This window comes from Maylandia zebra, linkage group LG23, assembly GCF_041146795.1.
Source record: "Maylandia zebra isolate NMK-2024a linkage group LG23, Mzebra_GT3a, whole genome shotgun sequence".
NCBI classification, from domain to species: Eukaryota; Metazoa; Chordata; class Actinopteri; order Cichliformes; family Cichlidae; genus Maylandia; species Maylandia zebra.
In genome coordinates this window covers 13,877,435-13,898,876 of record NC_135188.1, presented here as the reverse complement: position 1 = coordinate 13,898,876, position 21,442 = coordinate 13,877,435, and the positions used below count along the sequence as shown (strand labels likewise).

At 39.9% G+C, this 21,442-nt stretch overlaps 1 protein-coding gene across 3 annotated transcripts in view; it reads left to right on the top strand.

Moving 5' to 3' along the window:
* The window catches only part of lpp (LIM domain containing preferred translocation partner in lipoma), a 185,499-nt gene that overhangs the window by 64,193 nt on the left and 99,864 nt on the right, over window positions 1-21,442 (top strand). For all 3 annotated transcript variants that reach the window (XM_004552832.4, XM_004552833.3, XM_004552834.5), the window contains one exon: window positions 1,981-2,174. In XM_004552832.4, the coding sequence (XP_004552889.2) occupies window positions 1,985-2,174 (190 nt within the window). In that variant the 5' untranslated portion in view covers window positions 1,981-1,984. The remainder of the gene's footprint in view (window positions 1-1,980; window positions 2,175-21,442) is intronic.

The window sequence follows — 21,442 nt, the reverse complement described above, 5'->3', positions numbered from 1 at the left end:
TATCACTCTTTTGATTTGTTGATCTCGTGCCGACATCGCAAGCAAATGCGCAAGTAAAGAAAGCGAAGGCTCAGAGTCAGAGTTCAAAGTGATTTCCTTTCGACTTTAACGCTTGTTGTTGCTTTATTAAATCGGACACTTTGCTGCATGTCAGAACACGCTGTTTATTGCCTTGTTTTTCGTTTTACAGCGTAATTCTGCCAGACGCTTTCAAGCAGACTCCGTCGTCGGGGAGAAAAAAGTAGACGTGAGCTGTGTACGCTTATAATTGGTGTAACTTGTGCTGCATGTGGATACAGTGGCCTCAGTCACTTCTTTTATAAAGCAGAAACGGTGACACATAGAAGGTGTTTAATGCAGCAGGTCGGGTCTCACTGAAACTGTCAAACTCACATTGAACTTGAGCAATTTAAAGAATGTGAGTAAAAGCACAGTTCGTACTGCTGTCATGTACAGCTGGGGGTAAATATTCAGATTTTTAGTCGTGCTTGCAGGGTTAGGGATGGATGTTTGGAGACAGAGACAAAAGCAAATGGTAAATGGATTTGGTTTTTATATGGTGCTTTCTACTCATGCTCATTCACACGCATTCATACAAGCACTTTTTTCATTGCTAACGTTCATACATGGTTAGTGCACCCATCCTGTTGCCAAATGTCAGCCAAAGGTGAAAGGGCAGTCTAAGGGCAGGGTTTCTGTTTCATGTTATAAGTAGGGATGTCCCTGGTGACTAAAATCCCGTCCACACGTAAACGCAGAAATGAAGGAAAACGCTGCTAGGAACATGCCAAAGCAACAGGTGGCGATATATTCCTAACCTGTAGAAATGTTGGCCAATCAGAAGTCTAGAAGCCTCGGTGGGAAATAGTAAACAAAGCTGGGGCATAGAAGCAGAGCCGAGTTGTATGTAATACGTAAGCATTTAAACACTGCAGAGAGTACAATTAACAGTATTGTAGAAATTAATTTCACCGAAACAATAACGTGGCGCACAGTGTGACGTCAAAAAAGGCGCACACCTTTGACGCTGCGTTTTCTGCGTTTTCTCCGTTTTTCTCGTCCACACCTAAATACAAAAACGGAGTTTTCGAAAATATCCACCCTGGCAGGCATTTTTAGAAATCTCCGTTTTCAGTGACCGAAAACGCCGTTTACGTGTGGACGAAAGGTGCAAACGCATAGAAAAACCTGCGTTTTCAAAAATACCCGAGTACGTGTGGACGTAGCCTAATTTTCAAAAAATAACCAACTAAAAGTAGAACACTCCTGATCGCAATACATGGGTTTTAAATATTTAAGAGCATTTTGAAACTGTTATTGATGTTATCAAATTATATTTTAGTTGCTCCTGAAATGTGTGGTCGTTGCTTCATCTATAACACACGCAATGTTAGTTTGCTGACTGTGGCTGATATCAGCCGTGCTTACTTCATCCGATTAGGGTCCACATGTTGGTGGACCTTAAACCTACGGTTGGGCTTTGCTCTATTAACATCACTAGTTTACTTGACAGTCCTTCACAGTAGTTTTCTACATCAGAATGCTTCAGAACTGACCTGGTTAGCATGTCTTACTTTGGACCTTACTTGTTTCCACATCACTCGGAGAGAGTGGCGCAACGTCTGTGGGCTCCTGTGTTACAATTAGTTTTACAAAACGAGTTCAAAAAGTGAAGAAATAATCATGTAAATGTAGTAATTTATTACTGCTTTACCAATTTAGCTGGTATCCATACACTTAGCATCATTATTTGTCCTGTGAACAATATTAATGCTCCCGCTTGCCATTGCAGGCTGTAATTTGAGAAGTAAAATCTCCATTGTCTCTGTTTCCTCATTGAGTATGCATGCAGAGAAACCTGCGCTTTGTCACAGTTAACATCATACCCCACCCGTTAAATTTGTTGTCCCACTTTTAATTTCTGCATCACTCTTGAGTTTGCAGCCCCTGACTTTTAATAACTCTGTGTCCCCTCCTTAGAACCATGTGGAACCCAGTGAGTGAGCAGACAGGACAGGTGACTGCCAGGATGGAGACCACTCCATCTTTGGGTAGTGCGAGCATCTCCGTCTCGCAGCAGCAGGCACCTAAGAAGTTTGCACCTGTGGTCGCCCCCAAGCCCAAGTTCAACCCTTACAAACAGGTGGGAGAGGCCACACTCTCCGAGCCGGCAGGTAAGCACACAGTCTTCAAATTGCTTCAACTAAGAAAATATCATTATTTTACAAAATAATTAAAATGTCCCACTTTGCAGCGTTTATTAGTAAAATGATATTTCTGTTGTTAAACTCTGCACTCTCCATGTTTAGTACTCGCCCATATTTCATCTTCTACAGTTAGCAGTAAACCCGTCCTACCCTTACAGTGGTTACAAGTGCAACAGAGTACATATTAAATTTTACTGTTGAGTGTCTTGGGCATTTCTTTATTCAGCATTATATTTAACAGTTACTGAGACAGAAATCTAAGTGTTAAACTGAACTGCTTGTTCAGTGAATATTCCCATGTGTACTTGATATTGATTTCCATACAGTACAATTCATAAAACATACATACAATATAATTTCATCCCTAAAAAGCTCTGACACTAAAACATATATGACGTGATGCTAAACGGCATTTTCTTTTTTATCTTTTTCTTGTTCACTAATCACTAATATAATAAAGTTTACTGAAGTATGGAGCTTACAATACTCTGGCTATGATGTGTTAAGACTGAATGGAAAGTTCAATTCAATTCAGTTTTATTTATATAGCGCCAAATCACAACAACAGTTGCCTCAAGGTGCTTTATATTGCATCTTAAAGACCCTACAATAATACAAAGAAAACAGAGAAAACCCCAACAATCATATGACCCCCTATGAGCAAGCACTTTGGTGAGAGTAGGAAGGGAAAACTCCCTTTTAATAGGAAGAAACCTCCAGCAGAACCTGAGAGGGCTCAGGGAGGGTGGGGGGCAATCTGCCACGACCAGTTGGGGTTAGGGGAGGAAGACAAAGACAAAGACACGCTGTGGAAGAAAGCCAGAGATTAATAATAGGTAATGATTACATGCAAAGAGGTCTATTAACACATAGTGAGTGAAAAAGGTGATGGAAGAAGAAACACTCAATGCATCATGGGAATTCCCCAGCAGCCTAGACCTATTGCAGCATAACTAAGGGAGGATTCGGGGTCCTAACTATATCCTTTATTAAAAAGGATGGTTTTAAGCCTAATCTCAAAAATAAAGAGGATGTCTGTCTCGTGAATCCAAACTGGAAGCTGGATCCACAGGAGAGGTGCCTTGAAGCTGAAAGCTCTGCCTCCCATTCTGCACTTAAATACTCTAGGAACCACAAGTAAGCTAGAGTAAGCCCACAAGTAAGCTTACAGTTTCAGGGTGAAGTGCTCTAATGGGGAGATACGGTACTATACGATTGTTAAAACAAGATGGTGCCTATTCAAGACCTAGAAGTAATACACACATGAACTAGTTTGTCAGCATCACACTGAGACAGGATTTTTCAAATTTTTGAAATATTGCACAAATGAAAGAAAGCAGTTCTACATATACTAAACTACACGTATAACTCCAGGTTTTCTCACAGTATTACTAGAGGCCAAGGTAATGCCATCCAGAATAAGAATCTGGTTAGATACCATGTTTCTAAGAATAAAATCTAATAGATAAAGTTGGGTGTCATCTGCAGCATCTGCGGCACTAAGATCTAGTAAGGCAGATACGTTTTCATTTATTATGTAAGTGCTAAATTACACACATGAGTTTGTTCACAGGTGTGTAAAATACCAAACACTTCTTTAGCCATTGTCAAGATGAAAGCCAACGTGATCTACAGTCACTGCAGCACAGTTGATGAGAGTGCGGCTGTGAAAAAACGTTTGCACATTATTTGGGTGACCTGTAAAGGATGCAGCTTAGCCCGAGGAAGTAACCTGTGAAGAGTGACACAGAAAAGCAAAAAGTTTCCATAAGGTATCTGCTCACATTAGAAAAACATATTTTTAAAAGATGGCAGCTTCACCTCGTTTCATCTGCGCCGGCTTTACCTGTAAAACTGGAAAGTTGGACATGTTTGACTTTATAACTGCTGCACTTTTATACTGGTCCAGTTTAGGTTAAGAAATTATACCTGATCGTTAAATCATTCATTAACTGGAGGCCAAGCTTATGCAATCCAGAGTGAGAATCTGGTTAGACACCATTTTTCTAAGATTCGTAGAGCCGAGTACAATAATCTCAGTTTTATCTGAAGCAGAAAATTGGTGTCACGGGTTGCCGGGAAAGCCGTCTGGTGTGGACCCAAAATGCAGGCACTGGCTTGATGCGAGTGAGCGTTTTATTTACAACCAGCGATATACAAACAAAAGCGAGAGTGGTAAGGACAGCACTAAGAAATGACCTGAACTGGGGGAAAATTAAAGAACAAATCTGGAACACGCCACATACAGGAAGCAACGTGGGATGAGGGCAGAGAGACGCGGAGAAACGCCAACTAACGCATACGAGCCGACAAAGAGCACAGACCGACACCCACTATATATACACACACACGCAATGACACACAGGAGGGAAGCACAGCTGATCCTAATGGACGTGATGACAGGAAGACACAAGGTGAACACAGTGTGAACAGACATAGACCATCAAAGTAAAACAGGAAGTACACTGTTTTATAAACACACACTGAAAGACACGAACACAACACCGGGATACAACAAGACACAAGAACCAAAAAACCCTAAGGACTGATACCCAATCAGAAGAAGCTAGAAAATAATAACAATAAAGTCAAAACGCTGGGTCAGCGACCCCAGGACCATGACATTTAGAGGTCATCCAGATCTTGATATCTTTAAGACATTCGTGCAGTTTAACTAATTGGTGCGTGTTATCTGGCTTCATGAATAGATAAAGTTGGGTGTCTTCTGCATAGCAGTGAAAATTTATGCTATGGCTTCTGATGATACTGCCTAAGGGAGGTGTGTATAATGGAAACAGAATGGGTCCTAGCACTGAACCCTGTGGAACTCCATAATTAACCTTAGTGTGTGAAGACAATTCTCCATTTACATAAATAAATTGGAGCCTATTAGATGGTTATGATTCAAACAGCTGCAGCACAGTACCTGTAATAGTTACAGCAGGCTCTAATCGCTGTAAAGTATTATGGGCAACAGTATTAAACACTGCACTGAGGTCGAGCAGGGCAAGTACAGAGATGAATCTGCTGTCAGAGGCCAGAAGAAGATCATTTGTAACCTTTACATTTATAACCATTTCTGTACTGTGGTGAGTTCTGAAACCCGACTTTAAATAAATCATAACTCTGCAGATGATCTGTTAGCTGTTACAGCTACTCTTTTGACATTGGCCTATAATTAGCTAAGGCAGCTGGATCAGCTAACGGTTTAACTACTGCCAGCTTGAACGTCAGTGGTACATAACCAATGCTACAGCTGCTTGTTCAACAAATATTCCCAGGTGCACTTAAAATTGATTTCCACACAGTATAATTCATACAATGTACATACAACATGATTTTCATCCCTAAAAACCTCCTTGATGAAAGACTATGATAAAGAGCCTTTTGTTTTTATTTATTTATTTGTTAGTTGGAGATCGGTTGATCATATTTAGGATTGAAACATTAATTAATCGTAGGACTTTTGTAGGACTGGGGTATAAAAGACACATTGATGATCAATTGGAGAAAAAGAGTCTAAATAAGTAGTAAATACTAGTTAACTAGTTAATATTAAAGATAATATTAATATTAAAGAAATGATTGCAAACTGAATTTAGATCAATATTAAATAGATTATGTTTAGATTTTTAACCATTCAAACTGCTTTTATGCATTTTTACTTGCACATTCATACAGGATCTTGTTTTAAGAACTTTATATTTGACACCCAATCAGGATGAGTTATAGATTGATGCAGGAGCAGTGGATCGAGCTGCTGACCTTCTGATTACCAGAATAGCCTTGGTAAGGCTTACACTCAGGGCTTCATCAGGTGTCCCTGAACCATCCCTTAGATATGCTACTATGGGCCCGGGAACTTCCCATGATGCACTTCAGTTCCTCTCGGCTCCCTTCTTTTCATTCCCTGTGTGTTTATATGCCAGGACTCCTCTCCTGTTTAGTTTTCTATGAGCTGGTGTTATGTAAATAAAAAATGAATTGAACAGACGACCCGCTCTGGCTCCTGAGCCACAGCTGTGCACAGCTGCTGTGTTTGGCTCACAGTGTGACTAAACACCTAAAATTAGCCTCATGAAAGCGTCTCTAGAAACTTTTACAGAGGTCTTTCACATAATCAACCATCAAAGTTGTTCTGACCTTCTTGTTGCTCTTAGATTTGGAGAATTTCTAGGTAATGTTTGGGTTATTATATCATCCTGTTCTGTAGTCCTCTGTGAAATGGGCGGTTTTATTTGCTTTATTTTTGAGTTTCCCTTAAAAACTGGATAATTCACCAGTTATCGCCTGTTTACAATATTGAATTTCTGGTTATTAATTGTGGCAGAGGTGTTATTGCATGTCTAATTTACAAGCAGTAAGCGGTTTGCAGTCAAGTGTGAGCGCAGGAAGCCTTGTGTTGTCTGCTTTTTTTAGGTCCCCTGGGAGCTGATGGCTTGTTTTTGTGGGAAAAAAAAAAAAAAAGACTCTAGTGCTGCAACTTCATATGCAATACGTGTTGAAATGTAAGGTTATAATTAAGATTGTTATTAAGAATGTCATGTTATATAAAGATTATTTAAAATAAAGCTAAAATATGTGGATTCCACTTTGACGTGGAGTTGCTTATAATAATCAATTTTCTTTTTTCTAAATTCATATTCTTCAGTAGAAAAAGGAAGCAAATGGAATTAAATCTGTACAGTGTGCTGTATATTTTTACCTTTATAAAGTCATACTTTGCATTAGCACACGTTTTCTACAGCACAATAATAGGAAGACGTATGCAAATTGTTTAAAAAATCTTTTTGTTTAAATAAGAGAGCAGACGAGAACACAGGAAGCGGTTTTTTTCTTTTACTGCCAAGAAATAACACTGAAACCTGAAACATTATGACCTACTCAGAGCTACTTATAGACTTTTTAAAGGAATTGATGCTTTTATTTTGCATATGCTCCTATTGTAAAGACGGAGCTGCAAACACAAACAATAATATTCTCTGTCCTCACTTTCCCTTCCAGTTATGTGTTGTAACGTGAAAATTATCTAAACCTCTGCCCTCAAACCCCCCCGAGAGCCCTAGATTTCCAAAACAGGGGAAACGGTTATGAAATTCACCAGGACGAGAGCACACTGTCAGGCTGAAAACACTGCTGTCTGTAGGGGTTTGTGGTTTGACTTACAGACTGTCTTGTACTCCAGATGTTGGTGGTGTAAAAATTGTTCTTAGATGGCTTCTTTTTGAGCTCTGCCCACCATTTGAGAAAAATAAATAAAACAACAATTGAAGCTTTAAAGCAGCTTTTAAGCTTTCAAAATCAAAACTCTTTATATGCTTCACACAAGGTGACACGAAGCCCTTTTCGTAGAAAAAAATTAAGGTAAGAGGAAAAAAGCTGAAGGTGTCATGAAAAGACACATTGAGTACATTCCCTGTACTAATATACAGTTTCACCTTTTATTTTGTCCCTATAATTGTGTTATAAACAAAGAACAGAGAGAGCTTGTTTACTTGATCATCAAGTTTTTTGAAGTCTGAGAACAATTCTTGTAATTCTTATGAATTCTTATTGTGATAATGGGCAATTCTATAACATTGTTTTAATGTACTTGCACTTAAAATTTATATCTGTGTCCTTGACTTGACATCTTTAACCGCAGAAGCTGCATTTATTGTTGTTATTTCCCCACTGTATGAGCTAGAGTATTGAATGGAAAAGACCCCAGGATGGAGCCTTGAGGAACACCACACTGCTCTTTTACACACGCAACACCAAGCTTCATCACTTCATTTCACACATCAGTGATTCTGTTGCACAAAGCAGACCTTGTTCATCTTTAAACTTTGAAAGCCAACATGACCTACAAAGCTGAAAAAAATGTTTGCATACCATTTGGGTGGCCTGTAAAAGATGTAGCTTAGTAGAAGTAAACTGAAGAGTGACACAGAAAAGCGAAAAGTTTCCATAAGATATTCGCTCGCATCGGAAAAACATATTTTTAAAAGATGGCAGCTTCACCTCGTTTTACCTGTAAAACTGGAAAGTTGGACATGTTTGACTTTATAACTGCTGCACTTTTATACTGGTCCAGTTTAGGTTAAGACATTATACCTGATCGTTAAATCATTCATTAACTAGAGGCAAGGGTCAACTTTACTGCTGTTGGATTATACGGCACCCATCTTCAAACTCCTGCCCTCAGTTTGATTTCAACTATTACACAAGCTTCATCACTTCATTTCACACATTAGTGATTCTGTTGCACTGACAGCATCTTTCCAGAGACATATAAACGCCCGCCAAAGTAATCAAACCATTGCTGGTACATTATATTTTCCCAGGAACGCATTTTGCCATGATGACAGAGACAGACTCACATGGTGAAAATAGCAGTTGTGACAGATTTGGTGAGGTTAAGCTGATATTTGTGAGATTAAATTTGGTGATATGTTAATTTTTTTCTGTGCAGCCAGACTGCTGCTGGTAAGTCACAGATATAGAAATTTGATAAGATTAAATATAAAGAAAGAAGACTCATGTTGAGGTTAGGTGAAGTGTAACTGAGAAAGACTGGGTCTGAGACATCATCTAGGTTTGCTGTGCGTTGCTTTTAGAGCTGGTTGTGCAGCTCTTTGGCTTTGTAATCATCAAATCCACTTTCTCAGATCCCAGAGAGTCATAACTGGACAAAGTTTTGTCGTCCTTGCTGGCATCTTTTCGTTGTCGTCATTATCAGCAGAGTTGGTTGTGCAGTGTGTTTGGTTGGGGTGAAGGAAGATGATGTGGAAATGTGTGAATCCCAAGTAGAGTGAGTCTGGGAAGAGGAACTGGAAGCGTGACCTGTGAGCAGGTTGTTAACCATCCTGCTGAGTGTCAGGTGCTTTCTCTTATGTCTGACCAGTGGCTCTTCACACTTTTTAATATTTTTTTAATGTTGAAGCCCATCAGTAGTCATTCCCACCTGTCTTATTGATTTAAAACTGTATTTTAGTTACTGCATTAGAATTACCTGAGCAGGGATGTTCCAAAGCCTCTTTAGCCTTCTACCAGGAGGTCCAGGATTGATGTTGGTAGGGCTGAATCCATAAGTTTTGCCCATTTTGCTCATCCAGATTAATCCAGCCAGATAATCCCAGTAATTACCATGGATGATTCATGCTTTTAAATCTGTACATTTTGGGAGAGTTCTGATAAACTTACTCATTTGTAAGAGTCACTGGCAGCACCAAGGTCTGGCTCTTTTTCTGAGTAGGAAGTAGGAAACTTGCTACCAAGTTTAGGATGGTTTGTGTGCTCTTTGTCCTTTTAATCCTCCTAGTGTTACATTTGCCATAAAAAAGGTCCTTAAATGTGTGGTGGTTTGAGACAACGAGCGTGAAATGATTATTTTCAAAGTTTTAAATGCCCAAGAAAACATTAGATCTTTTAGATTAATACGATGCTGCTATAATGACATTAGTGGGATCTATAGGTGAGCTTTAATACAATAGGCCTGCCTTTAATGCTTGCTTGTTTATGTTGCATTAATTAGGAGAAAATATGTCAGGAGATCAGCAGTGTGCATACAGAGTGCAGCAGAAGAAATGTGTGTTGTTTTAACTTAAGACTTTTACTGAACATTTCCAATTATAAATTGTATGGAAAAAGACTTTGAATTGGTACAAATCTTAAGAATTCTCTTTTTAAATTATGTACGTCACTGGTTTTTCATTCAAGCCCTTACTTATTGTTGTGATCGCCTTTCCAGTGTCCAAATTCCAGCGCTACACCACATAGAATAAATGAGGCTCAGTTTTGAGTATTGATTTTTACCCCAGCCCACAGCACTGCTCCTTCTGTAAATTAGCAAAAAAAAAAAAAAAAAGTTTTTCATGGCCAGTTTATGATTTGCGGCTCCATTAAACCCTTGAGATTTTAAAATGTCACTTCACCAACATTTAATCCACACCCATAGCCACTGTCTTATTTTCTGCGTTATGCATTGTCCGGGTATTAAGAGGATTAATGAAACAATATGAAGAGGCTGGGAATACATCTGTACATTATATAATAATTGCAGTGTTGTACTTTGTAATGTAAATGTTTTACTCTGCTGAGCTGAATGAGGTCAAAGTGACCCATGGAAACCTGACCTTTCAATGTCACTTTTTACTGCATTTACATAAACTGGGAAAACTGTCAAATAGCCTCTTCTTCTGCACATGTGCAGATGTTTCCAGCTGCTCTGGGTTTAGTTCTATGTGACACTGTTGATTAAACATCTATAGGTTGCAGCATCTTGCAGATTTTGCAGAGTGCTGAGCTTTCATGGGCTGCTTAAGCATTCCCCTTTCCATTAAAACATTTAGAAATGACACTCGATTGGTTGTTGTCAGCGTTTTGATCATGCAAATATGTAAAGCCATCTGCAGACATCTCCACTTGTCAGCGGATAAGACGTCTTTATGAACAGATTATCTGGGTGTCTCCTCATTTATCTGTTTAATATCTGTTATATCAAACGTGGGGACTGCCTGATGTAAAATTGAGGATTAGCATAAAAAATTAGGGACAAGTCAATTTGGCACAGCACCCTGCTGTCCCTTTTGTCTAGCAGGGGCCAGCATTGGGGCTGGAATGAGCACTCTGAGGCCATGTTTACTGTGTGCAGACGGGGTGGCAGACAGTTAGCCAAACCTGCATTTAGATTTTATTTATTTAATTATTTTTTATTTGAGGATCACTTGTTCTGATTAAAGCCCCAGAAAATAGGAAGTGAAAGACATATATGTCTCAGACAGAGACTCAAAGTTCCTTCCAATAAAAGATTTTGGGGTTTAAGTTGATCTCATATGGTACATGCACTGTAGGAAGGTTTGATTGTTTTTTCGTAGAGCCACTATTGCTCCAGTTTTTTTTTTTTTTTTTTTTTAATGCCGGCTTTTACGCCGGAGCTTAGCTTTAAAGATTTATTTTTGCAAATTTTTTTAAAGGTTGTGTGATTTTTAAAATCACGATGCAACATCCTGTGGGAGAGGTGGACAAAATATGATGAATAACTGTACAAGGTAACGCAATCCACTGCAACAGCTCTGCAACGAAAACTACTCCTCTGAAGCATATTAGGCCCAGCTTTGCTAAAACGGTATTGACAACAGTGTGTCATTTAATGGGTGCCGTCAAGCTCTGAAAATAGTTTAAAAAGCCCTTGTGTTATTGATGTAGGACACTGCGGCCTTTCCTTAAAACCCAGAGGAATAAATCATTATATTTTATGAGAAGCAGCCTGTTTTAGAGCTAATGTTCTTCTTTGACATGTTTTGCTTTCATAGTCATAGAGCGAGGTATGCTGGTTAAAATGTTTAGCACTCGTGCAGCTGTGCGAACAGATGAAAACATGCTGATGACGAGTCAGTGTCCGCTCAGCGCTCCCTGGGACTTCTCTGTTTCGCTGTAACCTACGCGCGAGAACGGGATGGTAAACGTGATGTTGAGGACAGAGACCGTCCTCGCGACACAGACCGGAGATTTGCTTTCTGCTGACTCTCTTCAGATTTCACACCAGGGGTGTCTTTTGAATTTTGTCTTGTGCCTTTTTTCTTCACATTCCAACTCTGACACTATTTTGAGAGGCGTTTCAGTCGTTAGAGGGGCCTTGTCGTTGATTCACTGCTTCGTGCAAACAGCTGCTCTGCAGTTCTGAAGAATGATCTTACTCAAACGTTCAAATGGGGATTTTTGTCCCCCTCCATGAAATGAATGTAAACATGTATATGGTGTGAACAAAGACTGTCAGACACAGCATGGGAAACTGAATCACTCTGGAGTGAGTCATCATTTGCATTTCCATTCAGAATATTTCAAATATTTAATGCTTTATAGTCTGATTGATGTGAAGCGATAGCCCCAAAACCACAACCTTTTGATACTGAAGTTATTTTGCGTCAGTAACTTGCTGTAATGTCTCATAATGTCTTTCTGCTTGTTATCAAGATAAAACTTTTTGTGCAGTGGGCTAATCATAGTGAAAGTTAAACATCTGAGAAGTGCTGTTATTCTGCTGTTTAAAACAAAGAACTTTTTCACGTTAAGTTACCAGAAACCTGCTAATTGTTTGCTCAGAGCAGTTCCAAAGTGTCGAACATGTGCATAAGCTGTTTTTATTCCTCCCTGCTTGACTGGCCAGAGGCAAACTGACTACCGGTTGTTATGTCAGAGTCCCTCATGGGTGTCACCAGGAGAATTTACAGGAAATCCACCACTGAGTGTGTCAGTGTCCCCGTAGATACCACAGGCTCCAGCTCACAGCGCGTAACAAGGCTACTTTTATCTTAACTGGAACACATGCTCTACTTCAGCTACTTGTTGTGTGTTTTCTGCCGTGTGTGCAAAGTCTTAACCGAGGAGAATCTTTCTGCTTGGAAGTTTCACGCAATGTTGTTTCCTCCATGCTAACGATATTTATTTCAGTGTGTATTTCATCGGGCTATAACAGCCACAGATTTTTAGCGTAATCTTACAAGTATGAGACATTTCACTTCTCTAAATCTCACGGCTCATCCTCAGAGTTTGTAGTATTGCTAAAACGGTTTTCTACATATCCTGTCTATTCTTTCATGGTTGTGTCTACATAATGTAAGGAAGTTTGACTGCTGAGTAAGATCTCGAAAACTGAACTTGCACATGGGAACTCTTGGCCTTCTAGTCATTCATAGTTTAGCTTTGGATTTTATCAAATAACAGCAATAATAAACTTCATCATCCTTAAAATGATTACATTTCCTTTGTACATGCTGTCAAAAATTCAATCCAAAAATGAGAAATTTACATTTTTAATTTACATTTTTTTCTGGGCTAATGCTAAATGCAGCAGTGCTTTTATTTGTTCAATCGGACATTCTCATAGCCCAGCATAATGTATGATAAATGGACTGGTTCTTACATAGTGTTTTTCTACTCTGCTTGAACCCTCAAAGTGCTTTATACTACAGGCCTCATTAACCCTTTCACACACACCCATTCTCTCTATGCCGAAGAGCTTTCTATCGAACATTCACACTCACGATGAATGCATCGGAAGCAACTTGGGGTTCGGTATCTTGCCCGAGGATACTCCTAAGCTACAGCCACCTCTGAGCTTAAACCAGTTGGTATTTCCGGGCGGCCCATCCGAGTACTAACCAGACCTGACCCTACTTAACTTCTGAGATCAGAGGAGATCGATTGTGCTCGAGGTGCTTTGAAAGACGATGATATTGATGCCAAGTTGCCATAAGCATTTAGGCGTTTCGGCACTCATCATTAACGATCCCGAATATCTGCACTACCTGTGATCAGTCAGCTGATAGATTGGCCCAGGTGATTTGTTTTATCCCGCCTGTGTCCGGTTTGGGTGGCACCAGAAACAGCCAAACATGCCAAGTTTCAGGTTTTAGGATCCTACGATATTCTTATTGCAGATGAGAGATGTGTTCTCCTCTAAGCTTACGAGACATTGAGAGCAGAAGGCCTCTAGATCAGTTGGCCTCTTTTGGACCCAATGGAGCAGCAGCTCTGCACCGAAAGTGTTCTTCTTTTTCTTTTCCTGTTAGGGTGATCTCTTCCGTTCTACGAAGAAAAACAATTTTCAGTTTGTTCGACTCCTATTCTTTTGGTCATACGCCCAAACTGTAGATTCATTGGCAGCCTTCTGGCACAGCTCTCTCTTTTCCTGTAGCTCTAACCCTGTGGTGACCCCAAATCCACTGTGTCTGCAAATCATTTGCCAAACATGGTGAGCTTTTGCTTTTAGATGCTGTCGTGTCTTTAGTTTTTGGAGCCAGAGCAGCTTTGTGAAACATTGACCGTCATCTATGTTGGAATCCAACAGCCTGCTGGGACTGGCAAAAATAAATACTCATACCAGAGTCGGTGCTCATTTTTAGTGATGAATGAAGCATTTCTCTGTGAAATGACTAAGCAGACCAAAGATAAAAAGGAGAAAAAAATAGCAACTAATCTATTTTCTATTTTCATGGCATTTTCTTTTTTCTCACACACGGTGTAGACTTCTTAATCAACTGTAATGGAAGGGTAGCTGTCTGCATATTATTACACGTTCAGTGTAGCTGCACAGTAATAGAGTTGTATGCATAACATAATTGCTACTAATATAATACTTCTTAGATATATTCCTAATGCTTGAGAACAAACGTTTTATTCTCCAAGCTCGTTGGTGATTCATTATGTGCCGCTTTTTGTATGAGTACTCCGTCGATGATACGATTTGATGTGGCATTTCCTTTGATTCACTATGAGCACATGACATTCTGATCAGTATTTGGAGAGAGCACTCAGCTCCTCCAGTTGCTGTGTTAGATTAACTTCTTGTATTGGTGCTTTAAACATCTCTTTAAACGATTAAAGATGTTTCCGAGCAGCTCAGTGACTCAAACGCGTCAGGACACCTAAGAAGTTACATTAAACATCCATTCAATTTAATTACGCTTAAATTTGATTTTAACATTTACGGTCTTCAACTCTACTTGTTGGCTTTAGAAAAACCTCCTTACGAATGTGTCATTTTATCGGATCGCGAAGCCATGTGTTATAAGTTAAAGTTGACGGCACAACTCGTCGCGCACAAGAACCGGCTCGTCTGCAGGCTTACAGCCGATCGTCTCTGTGAAAAGGTTTCACGTTATGAAACTGGCAGAGTTTACACAGCGGTGGCTTTCTGCTGTGACATTTGACTCGCTTCATTTACTCGCTCACCACTTTGTTTAGAAGAAACGACAGCAAAGCTCCCCTCTGCACCTTTGATGAATCACGCTTTTGCTCATCACAAAACACTGCTAACAACACATCTTAAGACGCTAATTGTTCAGCCCATTTATCGTTTCAAGCGTTCACCTTTCCTCAGTATTTGTTTCTTTGCTTTTGTGCGAAAACATAATCCGCCTATTGTTCCTGATCGCAGTTTTTTTTCCTCCTGTGGGATTTCTCCGTAGAATAGCAGAAGCCAATTTTGGTCTGCTCCTTTTACACTTAAAACAAGTACATCTCCAAAGACTTCAAATCCCTCCCTTGCATCTCTAAACCAAATGAAGTCGTAAATCACTCTTCTATACATATCATGCTAATTAGGAACAGGGCTCAGCTGCTCTTTACCAGCGGAAGATGGAATAAAACGAGTCCATAATTATGTCAAAACAATGTGCTCTCAACCTCTTCCACAGCACATTTGGAGTGGGTATGTGGAGATAAAACATGTGGACTTGAAATACTTTTTGTCCATTTTGTCTGAGAGGGATTATGTATTTGCTGCTCAATAAAACAAAGCTTTTTTTCCTGACTTCCCTTTATTTGGAATATCGGTTATTTCACATTTGTACAGACGTAAAAGACTGATTTTAGAGGATGGGTATTGTTAATGTTCTTAAACTTTGGCCACCATGTGTGGACCGACACTGGATCACTGTCCTGCATTGTTTAGGCTCAGTGCAGCATGTGTAAATGCTAACGGACAGCAGAGGCTCAAGCGTTCAGCAGTAAATCAAGTTCATATTGTGGGAGAGGATTTATGTGCTGCGCGCCCAAATCGCTCTTTCCCTGTATTTTAGGTTTCCTCAGTTTGTGCTCTTTCTGCTTCAGACTGTTCTGTTTGCAGAAATGTGGGCTATGTTATGCGAAAGGCAGTTATATTCTTTGCCAGGCTTTGTCCTAAGTCCTTAGAGGCCAGATGGCCACCGCTTACACACGTGTAACTCTGATAATGTTGTACATATGTAAATCTGAAAACATATGCTCAACAATCTTCCTGCCCCCACAGAACTGACTAATCCTTAGTCCAGATCAGAAGTACTACAACAAACACTCACTTACAATCTGCAAAGATTCTTTTATTCCTCTGCTGAAATCTCTTATCTGTAACACTTTTAACAAGAGCATTCTGAGACTTCACACCTCCACTGCTGATAATTCCCTCCACAATATGCATGAATGGAGTCTCTGAAACTAGAAGGAGATCTGCATCTGTTCTGTGATATTTTCTTGAGAAAACTGAGTTGATTTCTCCAGTTTTTCATTGTTTTTGAAGATATAATCATTTTTTGTCATCGGGGGAAATTTTCATGACGCTTGACTAGTTTATCGTGCAACTCAAATACTGAAATCTTTCCATCCGTCCATCTTCTGACACTTACCTGTATTCAAGTCACAGTTTAAGCAGAGACACCTGGACTCGTCTCTCTCCGGTCCAAGTCTTAAATGGGATCCCGAGGCCTTACTAGGCCAGCCAAAATATGTCGTCTCTCCTCGTGTCTTGGTTCTGTCCTGCAGTTTCCTACCAGTAGAACAGAAACACAAAAATTCACCCAAGCATTCGAGCCAGGTGCACGAACCACCTCAGCTAGCTCCTTTCGAGCAGAGCCCAGACACCCTTCAGTGGAAGCTAGTTTCCGCGGCTTTCATCCTCAGTACCCCCAGCTCACGGCCATATGTGAGGCATACGAATTTAGATCGACTGACTGGTAAAACGAGAACTTCTTCTTTATGCCTTGCGCTCTCTTTACAACAACAGACCAGTACAGCATCCCGGCAGAAGATCCAGCAATTCATCTGTCAATCTGTCGCTCCGGTCTGCCCCAACGTGGTGAACAAGACCCTCAAAATTTATAACTCCTCCATCCGAGGCACAGAAGCTCCTCTCAACTACATAATTTAGAAAAACTGATTCAAATCCACGCAGACGGGATAATAAAATACACTATACTAAAGAGAAGTCGCACGCATACATTCAAGAATGAGTCGCTCACAATTATCAGTATTTGAAGTGTTAATAAATGTATCACTTAGTTAAAAACAAAAGTTAAATACAAGTCCCTCAGCGTCACAGCTGGATCCATCCGCACCCCTTTGTCACCCCCTTAACAATACTCAGGGTTCCCAATAACCAATTACACCTCTTACGGCCTCTCAAATAACTTTAATCACTGATTAGGATTCCTTGTTCACAAAGCGGCTACTTAAAAGTAATTGCTCAATAAAGAGAGGGGAAGTTGTCGTATTAAGTAGGTGTTCCTGCTGCTTCTCTCATTAGTGCGCACTTGGAGCTTTCATCTCCCTATTGTCACAAATGGAGTCAGCTTCATTCACAGCACAGGAGCCGTTCTCGCTCTGTCTGCTTCACACTGCTTAAAAGCCTAACGGCATTAGCACAGCTCAGAGCCGCTGAACAGCGAGTGCTAAAACCCGTGTTGTCGTTTTTTTGGTTTTTTTTTGTTTATTATTAGAAATAGAAAGATTGAGTCCCATGGCTGACACCAATGGGACAAAGTTTTTGTGGACAAAGATGTTTTGGATTCGTCATTTCAGGAAGCAGAAACCCAGGATTTGATTTTTAGCGTTGGGATGTCCAGGTTCACAGTTTATTTAGTTAGTTAGTAAGTTTAAAAAGTTCTTTTTTCACTTATTATGTTGCTGTTTAGCTGCAGGTGAGAGGGATTCTTTCTGATAAGGAAGACATGAAGATTTGACTGTGTGTATGTGTGTCTGTGGTTGAAAAGAAAGAGAAGTGAAAAATTTTAAAAATATTTCTGTTTGCACTGCAAATGGTGTTTTTAGTATGTAGATTTCTGGGTGAGACTTTCCCCATTTTGCAATATTTAAAACAACCACTGTGCTCTAATATAGAATCAAAATGAATATTACAATAGCCTGCTTCAGTGTTTTTGCCCACACTCTTACATTCTCCCTTTCAGCCCGGTCTGCCTACAGAAACTGCGGTTTACATTTTAATAATATTCATCCAGTTTACCACCTCTCGCTCTAATATTGACTCAGAGGCAGGAACTGAGTTCAGGAACCAAAACTAGAACTATGTCCTACAGGTCGTAGAAATATAAGTTAAGTTCCTTGTTTGAAGGGTTCTTGAGGTTGTACTGGAAAACTTGACACCAAGCCTACAGTTTACTGTCATTCATCTACCAAGATTATGCCAAAAGGAAGGAAAAAGAAGAACCCGTTAAATTTCTTCGGACTTAATTTGTGCATTGGTGGTTGCCCTCTCTGAATACCCCAGGACTTTATTCCTGCTATTTTTACAGTAATGCAGTTAGAATGATATGCTATGTATTTTAAACATGCTAAATGTGAATAGCACTTTGAACATGAGGCAAGCACGAAGGAATAACGATGAAGGGTATTAATATTTAGATAATAAAAGCATCAAACTGACTATTAAAGGCAGCCTTAATAGCTTTTGATTACACAGTGCTGTTGAACAGTGATGCTAAGGGTGGATCTAAACAGAGAGAAGCTATCGTCATCATGTCCATGTGACGAGCAACAACATTTAGACTAATGTGGGAAATCTACGTTGTAACTTGGGACCTGTTCGGAAACCCATTTAGCGCTACACATGGCCTTTTATATAACCGGATGTGCACCTCGCAAGAAACGTGATTACACGTCGAGCCTGTGAAGACTGAATTGTGTAGGCCACGGCGCCATGGTGCAGGGTTAAAGGGGTTTCCAGTTATGTCTTAAGTTCCCACGTAGATTTCTAGCAGAAGTCTTAGGCCTCAATCACACAAACCTAGAGACCGCTCTGCAACCATCTAGCAACCACTGGTCACTGGACTGGTTGTCGACTGCTTGCTGGAAGTTGCTAATGGTCGCAAAGAGGCTCCTGCCCCGAAAACCACCTTGTGTCTGCTTTGGTTGCTAGCAGATTACCACAGTGGAAAAGACAGCTTGTCTGTAAACACTTGTAATTACTAGCTCGGGGAAGTTAAACTTTTTTTTGTTGTTGTAACCTTTAGAAATTATGTTGGCTTAAGATATTGTTTTACATATATAATGTATGGCTTCTAGTTGAAACCAATAAAGTCAGGAGTGTTTGAATGGCAGTGAAGATCTTCTGGTCTCAGGTGTGTTGTATTTTCAAGAGTAAGATCATTCCTCTTATAAAAGAATGTTCACTTATGGAAATGAGAGATAACATTACACGCCACTTAATTCGAAAGGCTTCTTCTTAAACGCCGTTTCTTTCTGACCCTGAATCAGCTGCAAACATCTCCAAGGCTGAGTGCATTTTTTTATGAGACAGAATGGTTTTCCTTGAAAAGACTACTGGGGGGTGCAAACAGTGCATGCAAAGTTTTTTTTCTTTTTTGAATTTAACATTAGCACACTAAACTCCTAAATGACTGGTGCAATGACGGATGGGGGAAAAGAAATTGGGTCAAGAGGGGAAATGGTCAGAAACATCCTTTGAGCAAAGATGCCTAATGACCCCCGTTCCTCCTCCAAGTCTTGCTTTCCACTGTTCCACGCACAAAGCTATAAAACCTTTTCAATAAAACATGATTCTCTGAAACATTTACAACTCGTGTTTCCTGAAGTGATGAATCCAAAACATCTTTGATGTTTGAGAGAAGCGTACATGCAACTTAATGATTTAATTCTCTGTAAGCCACAAGTTACAAGTGACTTATATTCGGGTAAAAAGGATCCATGGTGGAGGGGAGGGCGGGCCGGGCCCGAGCCTTGTTGTCGAGCAGCATATTTTATTTTCTCTCCCAGAGGTTTAGAGGAGCTGTTACACTCTGGAGTTTTAGTGGAGGTCACAAGGTTATTATATAAACAATTCACATGGAGGGCCTCAAGTGCCCAGAGGGAATGTTTAATGCAATGCTCACAATTTCTTGAACGTAGTAATGCTCAAGACGCAGAAGTGTCCAATTTTAACCATGCTGCATTATCTCTCTGTCTTCGTTTCCTTTTCCCCCCCCTCTTTCTGCCGTTGTGTTGAGGCAACTGAAAACCACGCTTAATTAATTTGGTCAGCTGCCTTGGATAAACTACACTGATGACATCAATTAGATTCTAATGAAAACAGATAAAAGCCATGGAATGCAAATGGAATTTCAGAACAGGACTCATCAAAGTCTTAGCATTGGAACAAATTCCCATTACGTCTCATAAAAGCCTTTAATTTGCAAAGCTCATGTCTGGTTTGGTACTTAGAAGTACATGGTCAAATGATTCAGTCTTAAGTCCTGTGCCGAGAGAAGCCAAATCAGAATTTAATTTGGCATGTAACTCCTTATCCTGTCTGAAACATGTGGCAGGATGCAATCCTTGGATTAGCGTGCACTTCAGAACTACAAATTTAGCTTGTTTCTCGTCGTCTGGCACGGCAAACACCTAGTCTAACCCGTCTGTAACACAACATTTCAATTTCAGGGAGAGAGGGGGGGAAAAGCCACGCTTGCTCCAGATTAGTACTTCTTAGTTAACCAAATTGCTGCAATTATGTGTGTCAGTCCGTTGACGTGGGATAGCGAGGCTGTACTTCTTTGTCTCATTCGCTCGCAGTCTCTCTTTTTTTTTAACTCTATGACCTCTTCCATATGTTAGACTTGATTTTGCAGTTCATGCAAATGATGATGACTTCTAATAATAAGTCTTCATCAGCTACTCTGCAACCGGCGTTCTGTATAACAAATGTGCGCTCGTTAAACAACTTGCTACATTACACTGCATCTTTCAGTCGGTTCAACACCTTAATGACAAAATGCCATTGTTGCGTTTTAAACTACTTAAATAAGTCAGAATAATGAATTAGACCCTGCTGAGTTGTTTTCAATTGAATTGCAAGATAAACCGCTAATAATAAAAATAATCAAAATGCTGTCACGCTGAACAAAAAATGTTCAGTTCAAATTAAAAACACCGCACATTTGTGCACACGGCTCTCGTATGGCAGACATGTTTGCAAACAGTGACCTGCAGATGCAACGATTAATATCAGCATTCGTTTTGAGTTGATTTTAGCTCCATTAGGGAGAGAAGTGGGAATAAAACTGATGGTGGACAGCATTTGTGAGCTGCATCAGCCAAAAATAGGTTATTTTGTTACTTAAGCCCACTCCCAGTAACCTCTGGTATCAGTGGTGCTGACCACCTAGTTACTGAATTTCTGTAGTGTCATAACTAGGCAGGTAACTTTTATGGGTTAGCAACTTCCTGCTGTGCAGTGGGCAAAAGTAATACTGAGATCAGTGAGGTGGAAAACCAGAACAAAGAGCTGAAAGGTGCTAAAATGCTCATTAGAAATAAAGGAAATTGCAGAATCCAGTGGTGAAAAACAAAAGCAGTTTTATTGATTGTTACTAATAAAAAATATGCATATATATTGATTGTTAAAGCTCAAACCTAATGTTTGAGCATTTGATCCAGCTGACATCTAACCTGCAGGTGTAAAGAACATCTTTCTACCCCATAAA